Source organism: Mesoplodon mirus, assembly GCF_964341445.2.
Source record: "Mesoplodon mirus genome assembly, chromosome: 2".
Classification (NCBI taxonomy): Eukaryota; Metazoa; Chordata; class Mammalia; order Artiodactyla; family Ziphiidae; genus Mesoplodon; species Mesoplodon mirus.
In genome coordinates this window covers 58,564,404-58,587,944 of record NC_138977.1, presented here as the reverse complement: position 1 = coordinate 58,587,944, position 23,541 = coordinate 58,564,404, and the positions used below count along the sequence as shown (strand labels likewise).

Here is a 23,541-nt window from a genome sequence, read left to right as displayed (position 1 = left end):
AGCCACCTCATCTCAGTGAGGGCGCCTGACTGGCCTCCCTGCCACCGCCCTCAACCCCGCCCCTGCTGTCTATTCCCAGTGCGGCACCAGAGTGACCCTGCGGGAACCTGCGGTCATTACTGGAGCCTCCCTGCTGCCCTCTCCCCACCCGCTCCCCAGGAACAAGCATGGCCTGGCAACCACCGCCCTCCAGCTGAGGTGGGGTCCAGACTGGGCGGGCGGCTGACAGCCCTCAAAGATGGTCAGTTTCTAAGGGGCAGGCTCCCAGAGCTCAGACCCCACCCTTCTTCTCAAAATTGAACACCATCCCCCTCCTTGGGAGCTTTGCATGAGTCCCTGCAGACTCCATCCTCAGGCCTGCATGGGCTTGAGGGGCCTCACGCCCAAGGATGCTTTCCACGCCTAGTCCCCAGAAGGGAGAAAGGGGCCCTCGCCCCAGAGGCAGGTAACTGATTTTCCAAAGATGTCATATTTTGATCAGCACTTTCAAAGCATGAAGGGGCTAAACCTGGCACCATGTGCTTCTCTGATGTTCATCCAACAACCACCGTTCACCCTTAGACCAGGCTCTGGGATTCAGTGCTAACCAGACACGGTCCTGGCCTCAGGAGCCCACTGTCCCTACACATAACCAAGGGAGTCAGCCTGGTGTCCCAGCCACCGTACACCCGACTCTCACCTCACCAGTACCCAGGCAAGTGCTCACCACCACCCCTCAAGGCAGGCAGGGCAGCAGTAGTGACCCCAGGTGACAGATGGAAAAGCAGAGGCCCAGGCAGGTCAAAGTGATGTGCCCAAGGTTGTGCCGGAAGTTACTAGCAGAGCCTGGGCTAGAACCAGGGTTTCCAACCCCCTCCCAGGGCTCTTTTGGTTGCTGGAGAAGAGCGCCCTCTCCTGGAGACCAATGTCGTGGACAAGGAACCAAAAGATACAGAGATGGTGGGGGTGGGTTTCCTATTTAATCACACAATGACTTCCTCAACCGTCCGCTTTCCATCCGCGCACAGGCAGACATCTGTGAAGCCCTACTTGTGCCAGGCAGGGTCTGAGTCAGGGTTTCAGGGATGAGCCCTTGCACGTGGACAGAGATGAGCAGCTGAAAGAGGCACCTTTAGTGACAACCACAAACTTGACAATGACAGCGATAAGCACAGAGGCAGGGTCTCAGGAGACGGAGAGGGTGCGGGGGGCGGGGGGAGGCAGGGAGACGGTGGGGTTGAGATCTGAACCCCTCCCAAACCACTGAAAATCCCAAGCCTGATGGCGCACGTTCAGAAACCACGCCTGGCACCCCATCAGTGTTCACTGGATGGATGCCGTCGAACAAACCAGCATAGTCCCCCTGGAGGGTGGAAGCGGTTCCAGCTCAGCCGTATGATGGGAAGGAAGGGAAAGCAAAGGAGGTCTCAGCTACTGAGAACATGAGCCTACTCACACAACTCACACACTCTCACACTCACACTTACACACACAGACCCACACCCACACACTCCATCTGAATGAAAGCTGCTCACCAGTCCACTGGCTCTATTTTGGCCTAGTTTGAAAGAGCCTTGGGAAGCAACCATTTTCTTCCACCATATTTTACGCGACAGCTCACAGCATTCCAGGGTTGCTCTAATTGCACGGCCTGAGACACTTTACCTACCAGAATGAGGTCTCCAGGGAACAACTTTGGCCAAGCCGGAGTCTTGGAGAGACAGAGAGAAGCCTCACTTGGGGCTCAGGGCCAGAGCTGTCTCTCTCTACATTGCTCTTAAGAAATAATCTTCGGGACTTCCCTGGTGGCGCAGTGGTTAAGAATCCGCCTGCCGGGGCTTCCCTGGTGGCACAGTGGTTGAGAATCCACCTGCCGATGCGGGGGACATGGGTTCGTGCCCCGGTCCAGGAAGATCCCACATGCCACGGAGCGTCTGGGCCCGTGAGCCATGGCCGCTGAGCCTGCACGTCCGGAGCCTGTGCTCCGCAACGGGAGAGGCCACAGCAGTGAGAGGCCCACGTACCACAAAAAAATAAAAAATAAAAATAAATAAAAAATAAAAAAGAATCCGCCTGCCAATGCAGGGGACACGAGTTCAATCCCTGGACTGGGAAGATCCCACATGCCGCAGAGCAACTAAGCCCGTGCGCCACAACTACTGAGCCTGTGCTCTAGAGCCCGTGAGCCACAACTACTGAGCCTGCGTGCCACAACTACTGAAGCCCGCGCACCTAGAGCCCGTGCTCCACAACAAGAGAAGCCACCGCAGTGAGAAGCCCGCACACTACAACGAAGAGCAGCCCCCCCTCGCCGCAACTAGAGAAAGCCCGCGCAGCAACGAAGACCCAACGCAGACAAAAATAAATAAATAAACAAATTTATTTAAAAAAAGAAATAATCTTTGTCCTTGCGGTGCTGAGCTGGATCTCTTTGACCTCTTAGCAACTCCGCACCAACCCAGGGCAGTGCAACCAGGAAGGGCTGGTGGCTTCCTTGCCAGCCCTTTTTTTCTGCCACAAGAGAACTGTCCCCTGGGTCGTGGCCACCACAGTGAAGGACAGGAATGCAGGCCAAGGAGTTGGAAGACTGGTGCTAATCCTGCCTCCAGCTGGTCACAAAACTTCATTAGGCCTCAGTGTCTTCCTCAGGAAAATGGGTCTAATAAAATGCACCCTCACCTCCTCACCAGCTGCTCTGAGGACCAGAGGAAAGAGACGGAAGTTCTTAGAAAACTCAAAAGGCAAGGCTCAAAGTTAAAGCATCCTAGTCTATAAAATAAATCTCAATTTGAGACCAAAGGACGTTTTACTTCTCTCCGTGTGGTTACCTTCACCTCAGATTTTCCTCAAACTCCTTCTGAAGGGACAGACGGGAGACACATCAGACTGTCTCAAACACAGAACACACACAGAATTAATGTCACTAGCCAAGGCTAAGGAAAAGTGCCCCTGGCATTAATGATTCTAACAGGACTTCCTTCAGGAGCCCTGACCTTGGTTTCTGTCACAAATATTTTCCCTTTCCAGGCCCAGCAGGAAACAACTCATTCACCAGATGGTGTCACCACTGTGGGCTGGGGGCCCCTTGGATTCTCCTCAGTCGGGGGCCCAGCCTTCTCACCTCTATTCCAAACTCATGGAGTGGCTTAGTTCAAAGGACTTTCTCTTTCTTTTTTCCTGTTGAGGCATTTTTTAAAATACCCTGAGCATTGTGGCCCCCTCACACACACGGGGTGATCAGGCCCTGACCCAAACTCATTGCCTCTATAGGAATGGAGGAGGCATCACGGGCTGCAGCCCCCAGAGGCCAGGCAGCCTGAGACAGGCCTCGGCACAGAGAGGTGTCCAGACTGCTACACCGGGGAAGGTCTGTCTCCACGGAAAATGTGGGTGCAGGTTTGGTCCCATGCCCTTCTACAGCCATGACCCGAGTGTGGGATGTCGTCTTGTCCTCTGGGCTCCTCCCCTTACTCAGGCGGGGAATACAAGGGCAAGGACCATGGCTTCCAGGCCTTATGCTTTCCCCCAGTGGGGCTGCAGATGGGCAAGGGAGGTAAAACTGCCCCCTCTTCCTTGGGCGGCAGTGTGGCACAGTGGAGAGGGCCTGATCTGGGAGTCGGGGGCTGGAGTCGTGCTCTCCTCCTGCCATCATCTACCAGCTGTGTGTCCTCGGACAAGCCCAGGGCCTCCCTTCCTCAAATGGAGGTAATGTTACAAGCTGCCTTGGTCAGGCAGAGGCACACAGGGAAGACTAAGCCAGACTGTGGATGTGAAAATGTACAGTCAGCCTGGCGTGGACATCTCCCAGACTGGTTCTGAGCCTGGCGTGGACACCACCCAGGCCCCATGTGTCCTTGGCTCCCCCGCCTCTAGCAATGGCCTCCAGCAACTCCCAGCCCCCCCTCATGAGCCCTTCCGTCTGCCCTCTCCCGGCCCGCCCCCACTCAGTCACCCCCAGACCCTCATCGCAGACTCCAGTGCCATCCGAGTCTGGAGGAACATTAGGGCTTACTGAGTACCTCCCCTCGGCTTTAGAGAAGCATCTTCCAAACCTCCCCTGGGGACGGGTAAATCCAAGGGAAAAGCAAGCACCGGCCCTGCCTTCCTGCCCTCACTGCATCTCGGGGAAGTCTCTTTCTGGAAGTACAGCAATTAATTAATGCAGAGGGAATGAGAGAGCCGGTATATCACCATTTTGCAAACCAATGAAATAAGGAATCCAGGGGATGAGCACCAGCAGCTGCCAGGTCACAGGAGAGACCACAGCAGCTTCCAGGCCCCCGTGGCAGCACACAGCACCCACCACCTGTGACTGTGCCGGCCCAAAACCAAGCCAAACCTGATCGAGCCTCTGCTCTACCCATTTACAGGAAGCCCAGGAACTGCAACACAGGCTCAATTAAACCCACAGGTGCAATCAGCAAGATCCAGACTGTGGGACGCCCGGGAAGATAACCTGGTTACCTCATCACATTCACTTCAGGGGAGGAAAGGAGGAGAAATGTTCGAGACTCATTGAGACTTAAGGGCTTCATGAGCCAAATGCCACCTGTGGATCTTGTTTGGGTCCTGCTCCAACTGCAGAAATACGTCGTGAGATCAGTAGGAAAATCTAACACTGACTAGGTACTGGAGGATGAGAAATCACTGTCGTTTTAGGTGTGATAATGGCATTATGATGGTCTTTCTTTTTTTTGGCCACGCCGCAGCTTGCGAGATCTTAGTTGCCCAACCAGGGATCGAACCCGTGACCCCTGCAGTGGAAGCACAGCGTCCTAACCCCTGGACCACCAGGGAAGTCCCTATGATGGTCTTTTTTTAAAAGATCCCTTCTTTGATGGATATGCTGAAATACTTATAGAGGAAGTAATATGAGGTCTGGGACTTGTTTCAAAATAATCCAGTTGGGGTAGTAGGCGGCACTGGTAGGGCTTCAGATGAAATAAGACTGGCCCTGATTCCTGAAGCTGGGAGGTGGGCACACAAGGGTCTGTGAAATTATTCTCCCTACTTTGAATTGTTCTGTTTGAAATTTTCCAAAATAATTTGAAAAAATAAGTTCCTATTTTTCAACTCAGTCAATAATCCTACTTCGAAGAATCAGCCTACAGAAACAAGCCACACAGATGAAAGAGCAGCATGCGCTGTGAGGCTCGTGGTACCATCACCTGCCCAGAGAACAACAGGAAGTAATCTCATGGGCCACCTCCACAGGAAGAGCAGGTGATGCTGGAGTACATCCACTCAACCAGGTATTATGCCGACATTACATAGGATGATGTAGAGGCTCTTCAACAGACAGGCTAAAGTGTCCACGAGCTCAAACTATTTATTAATGAGCCTCTCCTCATTCTACTAGAATATAAGCTCAGTGAAGCTTCACTCACTGTTCCGTCCCCAGACACAGGACAGGCGCTCAGTAAGCATGTGCTGACTGAGCACATGTTTAAATGCAAGAACGTCATCCAGGTGAATAAGCAGGACAGCTTGTGTACACACTGCGATCACCGCTGTGAGAGGAAGTGAGCCCACATGCACGAAGACCAGAAGGAGAAGGCAAAACTGAAACCATCCCTGGGAGGCTGGGTAATGGTCTAATATCATTTCCAAAACCACAAACAAGCTACACACAGTCCTCATCGCTGTTGTGTGACTTCGCCGTGCAGACGGAGACTTACACACACTCTGAGCCCCCCTTTCTGCTCCACGACAGAGCAGCAACCTCCACACTCTCTCGCTCTTCTCCACCAAGGGCCCGAAATGGTTTTACTGCCAGCAGAAGTGCACTCGCCGAGTTCCAGGAGCCGTTTTCTTAATGCCTGTGATTAAGGTGTAAGCTGACGAATGGACCTGGCAGGGCCAGGGAAGGGAAATGCACTGTTTGGGGGATCTGGGGTGCAGGGCAGGAAGCTGAGGAGCACGTGCTGCTGAGAGTCTCAGAATCCCAAGGCTGTGGGATCCTGGGAGGAAACCTTCTGATGGGCAGAATGTGGACAGGACCTGGAATGTTCCCAAGCAAATGGAGCCCATGTAGGCGATACACCCCCAACCTGAGCCTGGGCTTAGGTCCATTTCCATTCAGAGGTCCTGGGTGCCCAACCAGGCGAACGAGAGTCACCTGCACATGCAGCACCTGGCCTGCTCTGAGCAGACAACGGCAGGCTCCACCAGAGAGCACCCGGGGGCTTCCAGCTTGAAACCAGAGGGCAGGGGTCTAAATAAACAGCCAGGTACCAGGGGTAAGACATGGCTGCCAATTTCCAGAGGAGTCGGTCCATCAGAGGGAAAGGGTAGAGGAAGCAGCTGCCTCTGGAGCCTCAGCAAGCCCACCACAGCCCACCAGGGCAACAGGGACTGAGACCTGGGGTCAAGGGCATCGTGGTCAGGGGAGGGGCTCGGGGCTGGGAGTGAGGATCTTTGCCTCTCATCCCTGATCTGCCATCAACTCACGTGGGGCCCTGGGCAGTCCGCTCTCCTGCTCATCTGTAAACAGAGAGGTCACATGCTCTCTAAGTCCCCTTGGCACTAAAATCTGAGAGTCTGTTCAGGGGGTTTGAAGCTAGGAAGAACATCACAGGACACTGTGCCCTACAATGATCCTTGGGACCTTCCATTTTCGAGCATTTACTGTGTCCTTCCCACACACAGCCCTGCGAGGAAGCAGCATTAGTCCAGCCTGTAGGCGGGGGGACAAGGTAGTCAGAGGGGATGAAGATGGCCCTGGAGGAACCCAGCGCCTTCCAGCGCCCACATCCTCGTTTCTTCCACCAGTCAACCCAGGACAATCTAACCTGCTTCCTTCCCATCCACACGGGGATTGACGGTCATAATTAAGTCCATTCCAGGGTCCACACACACACACCTAGCTGGCCAGATGCCCCTTCAAATCTGGAGGCAGCTGGGACAGCTCAGATCACCCTGACCTCAGGCAGGACAGGGGCTCTGGGTCCAGTCAGGCCAGGGCGAGTGCAGGGTGACCCTGAAGGAGGCATTCTGCCTTTCTGACTAAAGTAAACAGTGGCCTCGTCGCAATTCCCAAATCTAGGTCTATGACCAGTCTCACAACTCCACAGGAATTTAGAAATATAAATCTTTTCAAGGACTGTCCTCTATTCTGAGAACACCCACCCTACTTTTCTGGTACTAAAATATCCTTTCTTTTCTAAAATGCCAACCATGTTAGATGGTAGTTGGGTTTTTAAATTTTTGCTTCTTTCCTTCCTTCCTTCCTTTAAAATGAACACATTTAACAAGGCTACATATTGGCAACCCTTGAAAAATGCTTCCCTTTGTTAACACTGGTCTGTGAAACCTGGGCTAGGAATAAGGTCTTTGGATTCTTTCTTTGTTCTCTAACAGCACTTCCAGGCTGGAAGGCGTCTATGATTAGACGACCTCTGAGATTAGTGTCCTTATAAGAAGAAATACAAGAGAGCCCCCTCCCTCCCTTCCCTTCTCTCTGTACACACAAAACACACACACACACACACACACACACACACAGAGGCCATGTGAGGACACAGTGAGAAGGCGGCTGTATATAAGCCAGGATGAGAGCCCTCACTAGAAACTCAATCAGCCAGAACCTTGATCTTGGACTTGCCAGCCTCCAGAACTGTGAGAAAATAAATTTCTGTTGGTTAAACCATGCAGTCTGTGGTAGTCTGGTATGCCAGCCCAAGCTGACTAACACACTTGTGATACCCTCTCTCCCTCCCTAGGTTTCTGTCTCCCCATTACAGGGTAACACTGTATGAGGCCAATATTACCCTGATGCCAAACCAAACACATCATAAGAAAAGAACTCTACAGATCAATAGCTTTTATGAATTTGATGCAAAAATCCTCCACAAACCAAACGTAGCAACATATAAAGAAGATCGTACACCATGACCAAGTAGGATTTATCCCAGGGATGCAAGCTTGGTTTAATATCCAAAAATTAATTCCAACAATATACTATACCAATAGAATAAAGGGCAAAAACCATAGAATCATCTCAATGGATAGACAAAAAGCATTTGACAATACTTAACATCTCTTCATTAAAAAACACAATAAACCAAGAATGGAAGAGAACTTCCTCAAAGGATATCTGTGACAAACCCACAGCTGGTATCAGACTTAATGGTGAGAGACAGAAAGCTTTCCTCTTAAGATCAGGAACAAGACAAAGATGTCTGCTCTTGCCACTTCTAGTCGACATTGTACAGGAAGATTTTGCCAGGGCAATCAGACAAGAAAATCAAATAAAAGGCATGCATACTGGAAAGAAAAAAATAAAATATCTCTACTTGCAGATGACATGATCTTGTATATAGAAAATTCTAAGGAATTCACTAAAAAAATAAAAGTATTAGAACTAATAAACGAGTTCTACAAGGTTGCAAGATAGAAGATCCATATACAAATATCAGTTGTATTTCTATACAGTAGCAATGAACAAACTAAAAAAATAAAACTAAGAAATCAATTCCATTTGTAATAGCATAAAAATAATAAAATACTTAGGAATAAATTTAACAAAAGAAGTACAAAACTTACACTCTGGAGACTACAAAACATCATGTAAGAAATTAAAGAAGACCGATATAAATGGAAAGATACCTCATTTTTTCATGGATCAGAAGAGTGACTATTGTTAAGATGGCAATCCCCAGGACCTCCCTGGTGGCAGAGTGGTTAAGAACCCTCCTGCCAATGCAGGGGACATGGGTTCGAGCCCTGGTCCGGGAAGATCCCACATGCCGTGGAGCAACTAAGCCCATGCAACACAACTACTGAGCCTGAGCTCTAGAGCCCAAAAGCCACAACTACTGAAGCCTGCATGCCACAACTACTGAAGCCCGCGTGCCTAGAGCCCGTGCTCCGCAAGAGAAGCCACCGCAATGAGAAGCCCGTGCACCACAATGAAGAGTAGCCCCCGCTCGCCACAACTAGAGAAAGCACCTGCGCATCAACAAAGACCCAATGCAGCCAAAAATAAACTAATTAATTAAATTTTTTAAAAAAAGATGGCAATCCCCAAACTGATTCCCTGCCTCTTCACAGCTGACTCTGACAGCAAGAGCGCCCCGCACACTCTCCCCTCCCTCTTGGATCTGCTTGGCCCCCACTCAGGGACCTTAGGGACCCCCATCCACTCCACTCTCTGCCAGAGCACCCAGATGCGACCTCCTAGAGGGGCAGAGAGACACACAGTCTCCCATGCAGGGAGCGAGGACTCCAGGCCCCATTTCACCCACAAAAGTTCTCAGTGACCAGCTAAGAAGCCACAGAATCATCTGGGCTACAGCTATAATGGATGGCTAAAATCAAAAAGGACAATCACCAGGGACTTCCCTGGTGGTCCAGTGGTTAGGACTCTGCACTTTCACTGCCGAGGGCGTGGGTTCAATCCCTGGTCAGGGACCTAAGATCCCACAAGCCACGCAGCCTGGCCAAAAAAATAAATAAAATGTAAAAAAAATTTTTTTAAAGGACAATCACCAGTGTTAGTGAGGATGTGGAGAAATTGGAATCTTCACACACTGCTGATGGAAATATAAAATGGTGCAGCCACTTTGGAAAACAGTCTGGCAGTTCCCCAAAAGAGTAAACCTAAAGTTATAATATGACCCAGCAATTCCACTCCTGTGTATATTGAAAACACGTCCACACAAATACTTATACATGAATGTTCATAGCAGCTTTATATTCATAATAGCGAGAAAACAGAAACAACCCAATGTCCGTCAACTGATGAAGAGATAAACAAAATGTGATATATCCACACAACAGAATAGTATTCAGTCATAAAAAGGAGTGAAATACTGATACATGCTACAATGTGGATAAACCTCAAAAATACTATGCTAAGTAAAAGAAGCCAGTCACAAAGGTCCAAATATTGTATAATTCCATTTATATGAAACGTCCAGAATAGGCAAATCCCCAGAGACTGAAAGTAGACTGGCAGTTGCCTAGGGCTTGGAGAGGGGGAAATGGGGAACGACTACTAATGGGTACAATAGGTTTCTTTCTGGGATGATGAAAATGTTCAAAAGTTGATTGTGGTAACGATGGTTACACAACTCTGTGAATATACTAAAACCCATTGCCTTGCACACTTTAAATAAGTGACTTGTGTGGTGTGTGAGTTACATCTCAATAAAGCTGTTATAAAAAGGAGAGAGCAAGAGGGCGAGACACTACAGCGGCAGAACCCGCAGTGTGGTCCCCGCCCAGGAGCATCAGCATCATCTAGGAGCTTGCTAGACACCCAGACCTACAGAATCAAAAGCCTGGGGGTGGGCCCAGCAATATGCATTTTAACAAGTCCTCCAGGTGACCCTGAACCTCACTAAAGTTGGGGACCCCTGCTTAGAGTACGTGGTACTTAACCTTGACTGTATTTTGGAATCACGTAAGTTACTTTAAGAAAAGCTCCCTGCCCCGGCCCACATAGCAGACCAACTAAATCAGACTCTCTGGGGATGGAGCTCAGGCATGGGCCTGTTTTAAAGCTCAGAGGTGAATCTGCGCAGCCAGGGTGAGAAGAACTGGATTAGAGGGTGTCTCAGGCCCCCCTCCTCTTCAGCTCTTTTGAGTTTGACCCCAGCTCGCTGGTGCCACCTGGTGGCCACATTGGGGAATGACTCTACATCTTGCTTCTGCCCCGACCCTTATCTCTCCATCACCAACACCAGGAAGCCCAGGAATGGGGCTCAGGGATTCCCCTCCTCCCACTGCAGAGGTTAGCACCATCCTAGCCTTTGGAACGGAGATGAGGGGGCTGGCCTGGCAGGGAGGGGGCGAGAGTCCTCTGCTGGCTCTGCTTCCATTAAAACACCCCACACCCCAAAGGCAGCCAGAGCTGAACATAGCCCCAACCATACCACCCTTCCCTCCCACTTCCAACAGAGTAGAGCTAACTCACCCACCCAGCCTCATCTCTGACAACTTCCAACACAACTGTGTTCGCAGGCACCGAAGCACCTTCACTGCTTCTGAACTCGCTTCGCACCTTTCAGCCTCCTGGCCTTCGCCCAGGCGCTCCCTCCCGCCTGAAGTGCCTTCACCTGGCTCTCATTACTTCGGGATTGTTCAAGGCCAGCTTTGTGGGATCTCTCCTCTTTTCCCAAGGCTCACGTCCCCTTGATGCTCCCTGCTGCACCCTCGGTGTGCCCCACAATGAACATCCACGGCTGCAGAGCTCAGAGGAGGGGAGGACCTATCACCTTTCGGGGGTGGGGCGGTCCCTAAATTGCCTAAAGGCAGTGAAGAGCTAGCAGGGCCGGAAGGAAGGGGCTGTGGAGAGGGGGACTCTGACAGAGTGTGGTCAGTGTGGGGAGGGGGCCTATGGTGCTCTGAAGCAGGGCTAGGCATCCTTTTTCAACTATTCGGGCCTCCAGCTAGAGAGAGAAAGGGAAGCGTCAGTTCTCCGCCCTCTCGGGTGTCCTGAAAGGAGGAGCTCAGGCTCTCAGTTCACTGCTGCCACCTGGTGGCAGAATACGAGACCACCATGAGCGAGACCCACAGGCCACTTCAAAGGGGATACACAATGGAGCTGCTGGCCCTGGGGAAAATGAGCCCATCTTCCAAAGCTCAGCAAAGTCCATTTTCTGAAACTCCTTAACCCCTTTCCCCACCCCAAATTTGGCAGCCCTTCCAAGTGACCTCTGACCTTGGGCATAGCCTGACCCCAGATGGCCTGCCTCTAGCCCAACACCCTTTTTCCCAACCGTGGTCTGATCGATGACCCTAAGCAAAGGTTGGCCTGGATCAGCCATTCACAACATGTGCCAGGTGCAGGCTGCGCGGGGGCTGGCTTGGAGCTGCCTCTTCTCTGCAGCGGCCACAGGCAGAAGCTGACCTTGGGGACCGCTGGCCCACAGCAGAGAGCACAAGGTCGGCACCCAGAGGGGTGCTCCCTCACTTCAGGCTCAGTCTTCTCGGCTCCCCCCACAGCTGCTCCCTCCCACTCCAGCACTCTCTTCTTCTCCAGCAGCCAAGCAAGTTCACTGGGCCAGAGAAGAACAGAAGAACAGGTCGGCGTGCTCCACACAGAGGCCAGAGGCCACAGAGTCTGATGCCCAGAGTGGCCCGGCGGGTTACATGGCCGCACCAGCTGGGCCACATGTGACAGAGCACGGGGAACCACAGCCGACTGGAGGGCACATTTTTTCTAGATAGGCTAAAAACCTGAATGTTTATATGAAATCTGGACTTCTTTAGAAAACTTCTGATTTGTATTATTGAATGCCCAGTCCCTCAGGCAGCATCAGCTGTGAAAACACTGAACGGCTTCCCTGCCGGATATTAAACAGCCATTGTCCAGGACTCATCTACCAACCTGCCTCTTGCCCAGGATCCCCAGGGCCCCCATGGCCCAGAAACCGGAAGGTGAATGCCTGGCACCACAGGGATCTAGCACAGGGTGCTCCTCTGACCGGTCACATCCTTGACGGGTCCCAGAGCCGCAGCAGCTGCTAATAAATACCCTGAACCTCACCCCCGCACACACCCCACTGAGCGCTCTAGTACGCAGCCGGGACGAGCCGGGGCTGGCCGTATTTCCATGTCAGGGATCACCTCCGCTTCCAGAAGGTGAAGAAGTGACCGAGAGCCCCTGCGGGTCCCGTGGGGCCCCCAGCCCTCACAGCCACGGTGGCCGCCTCCTGGGCTGTGCACGTGGGGACGGCACCCGGGCCGGGGCTCACCTGGCGGTAGGTGCAGATGATGATCTCCCGCAGGTGGTAGTGCATGGGCGTCATGGTCTCACTGACCGTGTCCAGTGCCGCGTCCACCTCCTTCTTCACGCGGTGCCCATCAGGCAGCAGCTGCACCACTTTCATCACCACCTGGGACCAGAGGAGGGGGATGAGCAGAGAGAAGACCAAGTAGAGGGGCCCTCCAGCCCCGGCAACAGGTTCACCCACACCAAGGGCCGCACTGGCCTCAAGGCCCAGGCCCTGACCACTCCTTGGTTCTCAGATGGGGGCGGGGAACAAGGGCGTTCCTCCGTATCTCTGAGGCCAGGGCTCCCGAGGTGCTTATTTTTTTAAGCAGCAGGAACCTTGCTTCAAATGAAGCCTTATCCAGGACTCTAACCCATAAAACAGATAGCTGTCATGTAACTGGGGCTGGCGGGGCGAGGGGGGGATACAGGACAGGCCTGCACTGGGGCCTCGCTGGCTCTCCCTCCACCCGGCAGCAGCCCCCAGGCACTTCGGAAACACCCAGCTCTGGGGAACCCAGTGTGGACACCGCTCATCTGAAGTAAGGCCCCCTTTACTCGGGGAAACTGAGGCCCGTTAAGATCACTCTGCAGGGCAGGGCTCCTCCCCGCAGTCACCTGCCCGACCACGCCCCTGCGGACCCCCCTCTGGATGTGCCTACCCTGCAACCCCTGCGCCAGCACCAACCCAGGCCTCCAGCACCTCCCACCCCCACTGCAGCAGCCCCTCCTTCTCCTCGCTGGTAGCCAGAGAGGCCATAGGAAAGTGTAAGTGTGAGCACGTCCGGTTTGTGTAATTCCTGGACTTCAGTCTCTTCCTGGCTCCCTTGCACTCAACATAAAAACCGAAAGCTTCCCCACGTCTACAAGGTCCCCCAGTGCCTGACCCCAACTGCCTCCCAGCCTCCCTCATAACCCCCTGCCCAGGGCCCCAACGCCTTCCTGGAGCCCCCTCAGTCACCCCAACAGCCCGCACGGTCCTTTCAGAGCCCCGAAGTTGACCTCCACCTACTCATCCATCGCATCCATCCGTGTCCCCACTTGTTCACATCCGCTCCCCACCAGACAAGAAGCTCCCTAATCCCCGAGAGCAATAGCTTTTCCACCTAGGAGGCGCCCCGTGGACGATGCTAAATGAACGAAAGACCAAAACCCTACCCAACTCAGCTCTTCTCTCAATCTGACCCATCTCCATGACTGGGCCCTAGCGGGATCGTGGCAGGGAGGGCGCTCCCTCACCCCTGTGTTTCTCAGAAGGAACTGGCCCAGGGCTGGCACACTGGCAGAGGTGGAGCTACAGCCCAGTGGGAGAAGAGAACCCATCACCTGGGAGGACCCTGGGCTAATCCGGCTCAGGCCACACCCGGATCCCAAGCTCTGGGTCGGACATCTCGCTTAGGAGGAATGTGGATCACAGGCAGGTCCCCAGGATGGCCCAGGGGCAGTTCCCCAGGCAGAGGGCTGCAGCTTTTTCAAATACAATAAACCAAACTCCTAGCCTCTCCCCCTAAATTGCTCCTCCCCTTGAACTCTTCATCTCCTTGGTTGTCACCAGCACCAGCCAGAAACCTGAGGTCATCCTGGGTGTCTTCCCTCTTTGCCACACAACCAATGGCCCCCAAGACCAGCCAATGGTGACTGGGCTCCTGTTCACCGGGCGGCCCCCGCCTCACTCAGGCCCCAGGCTCTCCTCACCTCCTCCACACCTTCCTCCACACACTGGCCTCCAGAATGAGAATCTGATCACGACCTCCCCTACTTCTCTGCTGGCCCCAAGGTTAAGGTCAAACACACAGTATGGTCTTCCAGGGTCCTCACAGTCAGGGCCCCCACCTCAGCCCTGTCTTCTTCCATTCTGGCCAACCGCAGCCTTCCACAGGTCCTGCCCCTTCCAGACTCCCTCCTTTGCACGTTTGATCCCCTCTGCACACTATCCCTCCCCCCAGCCCCAGGAGACTCACTCATCTTTCTAAAATGCACTCAAATGTCACCTCCTCCACGAAGCCCTCTTGGGCTCCCCCAGTTGCACCTTTGGCGCTCAGAACCAATGTCTATTTTAGCACTCTTCACAGTCTATTGAATGTTCCCCACTGGGCTGTGGGCTCAATAGGCCTGAATTAATTACAAAGGAAGCTGGTATAGACATGAGCATGTCTTGGGGTGGGTAAGGATGGGGATACAGGGGCATCCTTGGGTCATATGATATAACTTTAGAACACAGATTCAGAGGTCAACTATCTGGCTTCTGCCCTGACCCCATCACCTCTCTGACGTGGTTCTAGGGTGATGAGCTTGGCTCCCAGCACCTCAGTTTCCTCATCTATCAACTGGGAGTAGTAAGGGCACCTAACTCTTGGGAGCTGTGAAGGGTGAAGAAGGGAGCACACACAGAGCTCCTGGCACAGGACTGGGTGTGAGTAGAGAGAGTTCTAACTATCACATCTGAGGGACTGATGTGTAGACTTGGAAATAAATCCTCATGTATATGCTCAAATGATTTTTGCCAAACCATTCGATGGGGAAGGGACATTCTTTTCAACAAATGGTGCTGGGAAAACTGAATATCCACATGCAAAAGAATGAACTTGGACCCTTACCTTATACCATATACAAAAATTAATTCAGACAGAAAGATAGACAAGAACAAAAGGCAGAGGGCTGCGTACCAGATGAAGGAACAAGATAAAACCCCAGAAAAACAACTAAATGAAGTGGAGATAGACAACCTTCCAGAAAAAGAATTCAGAATAATGATAGTGAAGATGATCCAGGACCTCGGAAAAAGAACGGAGGCAAAGATCAAGAAGATGCAAGAGGGCCTCCCTGGTGGCACAGTGGTTGAGAGTCTGCCTGCCAATGCAGAGGACACGGGTTCGTGCCCCGGTCTGGGAAGATCCCACATGCCACGGAGCGGCTGGGCCCGTGAGCCATGGCCGCTGAGCCTGCACGTCCGGAGACTGCTCCGCAACAGGAGAGGCCACAACAGTGAGAGGCCTGCGTACCGCAAAAAAAAGAAAAAAAGAAGATGCAAGAAATGTTTAACAAAGACCTAGAAGAATTAAAGAACAAACACCTGGAAGAATTAAAGAACAAACAAACAGAGATGAAAATACAATAACTGAAATGAAAAATACACAAGAAGGAATCAATAGCAGAATAACTGAGGCAGAAGAATGGACAAGTGACCTGGAAGACAGAATGGTGGAATTCACTGTCGTGGAAGAGAATAAAGAAAAAAGAATCAAAAGAAATGAAGGCAGCCTAAGAGACCTCTGAGACAACATTAAACGCAACAACATTCGCATTATAGGGGTCCCAGAAGGAGAAGAGAGAGAGAAAGGACCCGAGAAAATATTTGAAGAGATTATAGTCAAAAACATCCCTAACGTGGGAAAGGAAATAGCCACCCAAATCCACGAAGCGCAGAGAGTCCCAGGCAGGATAAACCCAAGGAGAAACACACCGAGACACACAGTAGTAATCAAACTGACAAAAATTAAAGACAAAGAAAAATTATTGAAAGGAGCAAGGGAAAAAAGACAAATAACATACAAGGGAACTCCCATAAGATTAAAAGCTGATTTCTCAGCAGAAACTCTACAAGACAGAAGGGAATGGTATGACACATTTAAAGTGATGAAAGAGAAGAAACTACAACCAAGATTACTCTACTCAGCAAGGATCTCATTCAGATTCGATGGAGAAATCAAAAGCTTTACAGACAAGCAAAAGCTAAGAGAATTCAGCACCACCAAACCAGCTCTACAACAAATGCTAAAGGAACTTCTCTAAGTGGGAAACACAGAGAAGAAAAGGACCTACAAAAACAAACCCAAAACAATTAAGAAACTGGTAATAATTGGGCTTCCCTGGTGGCACAGTGGTTGAGAATCTGCCTGCCAATGCAGGGGACACGGGTTCGAGCCCTGGTCTGGGAAGATCCCACATGCCACGGAGCAACTAGGCCCGTGAGCCACAACTACTGAGCGTGCACATCTGGAGCTTTTGCTCCGCAACAACAGAGGCCCCAATAGTGAGAGGCCCGCGCACCGCGATGAAGAGTGGCCCCCGCTTGACGCAACTAGAGAAAGCCCTCACACAGAAACGAAGACCCAACACAGCCAAAATGAATGAATGAATGAATAAAAAATTTTTTTTAAAAAGAAACTGGTAATAGGAACATACATATCGATAATTACCTGAAACATGAATGGATTAAATGCTTCAACCAAAAGACACAGGCTTGCTGAATGGATATAAAAACAAGACCCATATATATGCTGTCCACAAGAGACCCACTTCAGACCTAGGGACACATACCAACTGAAAGTGAGGGGATGGAAAAAGATATTCCATGCAAATGGAAATCAAAAGAAAGCTGGAGTTGCAATTCTCATATCAGACAAAACAGACTTCAAGAGACAAGGAAGGACACTACATAATGATCAAGGGATCAATCCAAGAAGAAGAAATAACAATTATAAATATATATGCACCCAACATAGGAGCACCTCAATACATAAGGCAACTGCTAACAGCTATAAAAGAAGAAATCGACAGTAACACAATAATAGTGGGGGACTTTAACTCCTCACTTACACCAATGGACAGATCATTCAAAATGAAAATAAATAAGGAAACAGAAGCTTTAAATAACACAATAGACCAGATAGACTTAATTGATATTTATAGGACATTCCATCCAAAAACAGCAGATTACACTTTCTTCTCAAGTGTACATGGAACATTCTCCAGGACAGATCACATCTTGGGTCACAAATAAAGCCTCAGTAAATTTAAGAAAATTGAAATCATATCAAGCATCTTTTCTGACCACAACGTTATGAGATTAGAAATCAATTACAGGGAAAAAACCGTAAAAAACACAAACACATGGAGGCTAAACAATACGTTACTAAATAGGATCACTGAACAAATCAAACAGGAAATCAAAAAATACCTAGAGACAAATTACAAAGAAAACATGATGATCCAAAACCTATGGGATGCAGCAAAAGCAGTTCTAAGAAGGAAAAAGAAACAAGAAACAAGAAAAATCTCAAATAAACAATCTAACCTTACACCTAAAGGAACTAGAGAAAGAAGAACAAATAAAATTCAAAGTTAGTAGAAGGAAAGAAATCATAAAGATCAGACCAGAAATAAATGAAATAGAAACAAAGAAAACAATAGCAAAGAGCAGTAAAACTAAAAGCTGGTTCTTTGAGAAGATAAACAAAATTGATAAACTATTAGCCAGACTCATCAAGAAAAGGAGGGAGAGGACTCAAATCAATAAAATTAGAAATGAAATAGGAGAAGTTAAAACAGACACCGCAGAAATACAAAGCATCCTAAGAGACTACTACAAGCGACTTTATGCCAACAAAATGGACAACCTGGAAGAAATGGACAAATTCTTAGAAAAGCACAACCTTCCGAGACTGAACCAGGAAGAGATAGAAAATATGAACAGGCCAATCACAAACACTGAAATTGAAACTGTGATTAAAAATCTTCCAACAAACAAAAGCCCAGGACCAGATAGCTTCATAGGCGAATTCTATCAAACATTTAGAGAGTCGCTAACACCTATCCTTCTCAAACGCTTCCAAAAAATTGCAGAGGAAGGAACACTGTCAAACTCATTCTATGAGGCCACCATCACCCTGATACCAAAACCAGACAAAGGTACTACAAAAAAAGAAAATTACAGACCAATATCACTGATGAATATAGACACAAAAATCCTCAACAAAATACTAGCAAACAGATTCCAACAACATATTAAAAGGATCATACACCATGATCAAGTGGGATTTATCCCAGGGATGCAAGGATTCTTCAATATATGCAAATCAATCAATGTGATACAGCATATTAACAAATTGAAGAATAAAAACCATATGATCATCTCAGTAGATGCAGAAAAAGCTTTTGACAAAATTCAACACCCATTTATGATAAAAGCTCTCCAGAAAGTGGGCATAGAGGGAACCTACCTCAACATAATAAAGGCCATATATGACAAACGCACAGCAAACATCATTCTCAATGGTGAAAAGCTGAAAGCATCTCCTCTAAGATCAGGAACAAGACAAGGATGTCCACTCTCGCCACTATTATTCAACATAGCTTTAGAAATCCTAGCCATGGCAATCAGAGAAGAAAAAGAAATAAAAGGAATACAATTGGAAAAGAAGTAAAATTGTCACTGTTTGCAGATGACATGATACTATACATAGAGAATCCTAAAGATGCCACCAGAAAACTACTAGAGCTAATCAATGAATTTAGTCAAGTTGCAGGATATAAAATTAACACACAGAAATCTCGTGCATTCCTATACACTAATGATGAAAAATCTGAAAGAGAAATTAAGGAAACACTCCCATATACTATTGCAGCAAAAGGAAAAAAATACCTAGGAATAAACCTACCTAAGGAGACAAAAGACCTGTATGCAGAAAACTATAAGACACTGATAAAAGAAATTAAAGATGATACAAACAGAGGGAGAGATATACCATGTTCTTGGATTGGAAGAGTCAATATTGTGAAAATGACTATACTACCCAAAGCAATCTACAGATTCAATGCAATCCCTATCAAATTACCAATGGCATTTTTTACAGAACTAGAACAAAAAATCTTAAAATCTGTATGGAGACACAAAAGACCCCGAATAGCCAAAGCAGTCTTGAGGGAAAAAAATGGAGCTTGAGGAATCAGACTCCCTGATTTCAGACTATGCTACAAAGCTACAGTAATGAAGACAATAATGGTATGGCACAAAAACAGAACTATAGATCAATGGAACGGGATAGAAAGCCCGGAGATAAACCCATGCACCTATGGTCAACCAATCTATGACAAAGGAGGCAAGGACATACAATGGAGAAAAGACAGTCTCTTCAATAACTGGTGCTGGGAAAACTGGACAGCTACATGTAAAAGAATGAAATTAGACACTCCCTAATACCATACACAAAAATAAACTCAAAATGGACCTAAATGTTAAGACTGGACACTATAAAAGTCTTAGAGGAAAACACAGGAAGAACACTCTGTGACATAAATCACAGCAAGATCTTTTTTGATCCACCTCGTAGAGTAATGGAAATAAAAACAAAAATAAACAAATGGGACCTAATGAAACTTAAAAGCTTTTGCAAAGCAAAGGAAACTGCAAACAAGACGAAAAGATAACTATCAGAATGGGAGAAAATATTTGCAAAGGAATCAACAGACAAAGGATTAATCTCCAAAATATATAAACAGCTCATGCAGCTCAATATTAAGAAAACAGACAACCCAATCCAAAAATGGGCAAAAGACCTAAATAGACATTTCTCCAAAGAAGACACACAGGGGCTTCCCTGGTGGCACAGTGGTTGAGAGTCCGCCTGCCGATGCAGGGGACACGGGTTCGAGCCCCGATCCGGGAGGATCCCACGTGCCGTGGAGCGGCTGGGCCCGTGAGCCATGGCCGCTGGGCCTGCGCGTCCGGAGCCTGTGCTCTGCAACGGGAGAGGCCACAACAGTGAGAGGCCCGTGTACCGCAAAAAAAAAAAAAGAAGACACACAGGTGGCCAAGAAGCACATGAAAAGCTGCTCAACATCACTAATTATTAGAGAAATGCAAATCAAAACTACAATGAAGTATCACCTCACACCAGTTAGAATGGGCATCATCAGAAAATCTACAAACAACAAATGCTGGAGAGGGTGTGGACAAAAGGGAACCCTCTTGTACTGTTGGTGGGAATGGAAATTGATACAGCCACTATGGAGAACAGTATGGAGGTTCCTTAAAAAACTAAAAATAGAATTAACATATGACCCAGCAATCCCACTACTGGGCATATACCCAGAGAAAACCGTAATTCAAAAAGACACATGCACCCCAATGTTCACTGCAGCACTATTTACGATAGCCAGGTCATGGAAGCAACCTAAATGCCCATCGACAGACAAATGGATAAAGATGTGGTACATATATTCAATGGAATATTACTCAGCCATAAAAAGGAACGAAATTGGGTCATTTGTAGAGACGTGGATGGATCCAGAGACTGTCATACAGAGTGAAGTAAGTCAGAAAGAGAAAACCAAATATCGTATATTAACGCATATATGTGGAACCTAGAAAAATGGCACAGATGAACTGGTTTGCAGGGCAGACATAGAGACACAGATGTAGAGAACAAACGTATGGACACCAAGTGGGGGAAGTGGTGGTTGTGGGGTGGTGGTGTGATGAACTGGGAGATTGGGATTGACATATATACACTAATATGTATAAAATGGATAACTAATAAGAACCTGCTATATAAAAAAATAAATAAAATTAAACTAAAAAAATAAAATTAATTCAAAATGGATCAAAGACCTCAACGTAAGAGCTAAAACCATAAAATTCTTAGAAGAAAAGCTTCATAACATTGCATTTAGCAATGACTTCTTGGATATGACACCAAAAGCACAGGAAAAAAGAAAAAATAGACAAATTGAATTTCATCAAAATTAAAAATTTTTGCACGAAAGGACACTATCAATAGAGTAAAAAGGCAACCCACCAAACTATCACATATCTAACAAGGGATTGATATCCAGAATATATAAAGAGTTCCTACAACTCAACAATAACAAAACAACCCAAATCAAAAATGGGCAAAGAATTCAAATAGACATTTCTCCAAGGAAGATACAAAAATAGCCATAAAACAAATGAAACAATGTTCAACATCACTAGTCGGTGGGGAAATTCAAATCAACACCACAGTGAGATGTCACTTCATACCTACTTGGAAGGCTATTATCAAAAAAAAAAAAACAGAAAACAACAAGTGTTGGCAAGAATGTGGAGGAATTGGAACCCTTGTGCTTTGCTGGTAGGAATGTATATGGTGCAGCTGCTGTGGAAAACAATATGGCAGTTCCTCAAAATTTAAACAGTGAATTACCAGTTGATCCAGTGATTCCACTTCTGGAATTGAAAGCAAAGACTCAAACAGATATGTGTACACCCATGTTCACAGCAGCGTGATTCACAGTAGCCCAAAGGTGAAGACAGCCTATGTGCCCACGGACAGATGAATGGATAAACAAAATGTGGTCAATACTTAAAACGGAGTGCTACTCAGCCTTTTAAAAACGGAAATTGTGACACATGCTATACCACGGATGAAACTGGATGCTACTGGATGCTATTATGCTAAGTGCAATAAGCCAGTCACAAAAGGACAAATACTGTATGATTCTCCTCATATGAGGTATGTAAAATAGTCAAATTCATAGAGATAGAAAGTAGAATGGTGGCTGCCAGGGGCTGGGGGAGGGGAGATGGGGAGTTAGTGTTTAATGGATAGGGTCAATTTGGCCTAAGGAAAAAGTTCTGGAGATGGTGGTGATGGTTGCACAATAATATGAATGTACTTAATGCCACAGAACTGTACACTGAAAAATGGTTAAAATGGTAAATTTTGTGTTATGTATATTTTACCACAATAAAAAATTAAAAAGAAAAGAATCAGCCACAAGAAGGAAGAGAGAAGTGGTCCAGGGCAAGGGAAAAGCATATGCAAAGCCCCAGAAGCTGAAAGCGCTTGGTGAGTTTGAGGAGCTGCACGGAGGCCAGGGTGTCAGGACAGTAGGGAGGGCAGGGGAGGGGCACTGGCCAGGCCGGCCAGGTAGGCAGGAGCCGACCACAACACCGACACCGGGCAGCCACGTGCCAACTCTGAGTTCCACATGCCCCGTGTGTAAGATGGGGACACTGCCACCTACTTACAGGGTGTCAGGGAAGATGACAGGAGGCACACAAGGTGCAATACATGGGTGGCTAAATGTGAGATGTTGGCACTGTCCATCCAGTGCCCTGAATTGAAATGGGGGTGGGGTGGGGCGGTCTGGGGCCCGGCACCAAGGTCACCAACCACAGCTGGGTGCCAGGTGCCCGTGAGGTGGTCGTCAGTGTTACCCAGACAAGATGGTGGCCAGTAGCCCAGCAGCAGGGCCAGGAGGAGTGGGGGGGATCCGCCCCCTCTTCTCCAAACACCATCTGCCAGGGCCCAGTTCCAAGCCACCCTGTGCCCTGGTTTGCTCATCTGTGAAATGGGGACAGGGAAGGACTGATACGATGAGGTGGAAGAAGGTAATGGCCTTAGGAGGAGCTTTGAATATCTCCCCCCGACCTGCCAGCAAGACTCACCCCTCCCCTCCCCCAGGTGTCCCCTGGGGACCCCACGGGGCATGCTCACCTCAAACTCGCCCTTGGTGAACTTGGCATCGGGCACACTCACGAGCTCCTCCTCGCCCACCTCGGGGAAGCCCTAAGGGAGGACAGCTGCTGGGACTGGGAGCATGGCTACCAGACCGCACCCTCCCCCAGCTCTGCCCACAGCTGGAGCCCGTGCCGGGGGTCTGTCAGCCCACGCGCCGTCTGCCCAGGGCTGGTGAGAGGGGACTCTGGGACCACACCTTCCTGCCACAGCCAGGGTCCCCAGGGACCAAATGCCCACCCTGCCTGGGCAGACCCCTGTCCTCACACAGGAAGCCACACATACTCGGATGTGCCAGAAGGCAAGCACAGCCACCACCATGGCGGTCGTGGTCCGGCCCTGACCGCTGAGGCAGCTGAACACGAAGCCGGTACCCAGGTCCTTGGCGAGGGCAGCCTGCAGGGTCCCCAGCAGCTGGTCAAAATCCTGCACAGGGAGACCGAGGTCTGAGTCAGTGGGTGCTCCCAGCTGCACAGACTCCCAAGATGGCCCATCCCTCCAAATGGCAACCCCGGCAGCTGTCCTGGGAGTGTTTGCCCTGAGCCTGGCTGTGTCAGGCTC

The 23,541-nt window shown here is 49.1% G+C and overlaps 1 protein-coding gene across 5 annotated transcripts in view; it reads right to left on the bottom strand.

Annotated features, from left to right (window-relative positions):
• PALD1 (phosphatase domain containing paladin 1) overlaps positions 1-23,541 on the bottom strand; it is a 140,674-nt gene that overhangs the window by 64,010 nt on the left and 53,123 nt on the right. For 4 of the 5 annotated variants that reach the window (XR_014293220.1, XM_082611209.1, XM_082611210.1 and 1 more), the window contains exons 16-18: positions 23,266-23,406; positions 22,960-23,031; positions 12,681-12,821 (exon numbers count right to left, since the gene is read on the bottom strand). Coding sequence is in view for 4 of the 5 variants with exons in the window: in XM_082611209.1 (XP_082467335.1) it covers positions 12,681-12,821; positions 22,960-23,031; positions 23,266-23,406 (354 nt within the window). In the remaining variant the exon portion in view is untranslated. Of the gene's footprint in view, positions 1-12,680; positions 12,822-22,959; positions 23,032-23,249; positions 23,407-23,541 lie in introns of all 5 variants that reach the window. The other variant, XM_082611211.1, reaches the window with a different exon arrangement.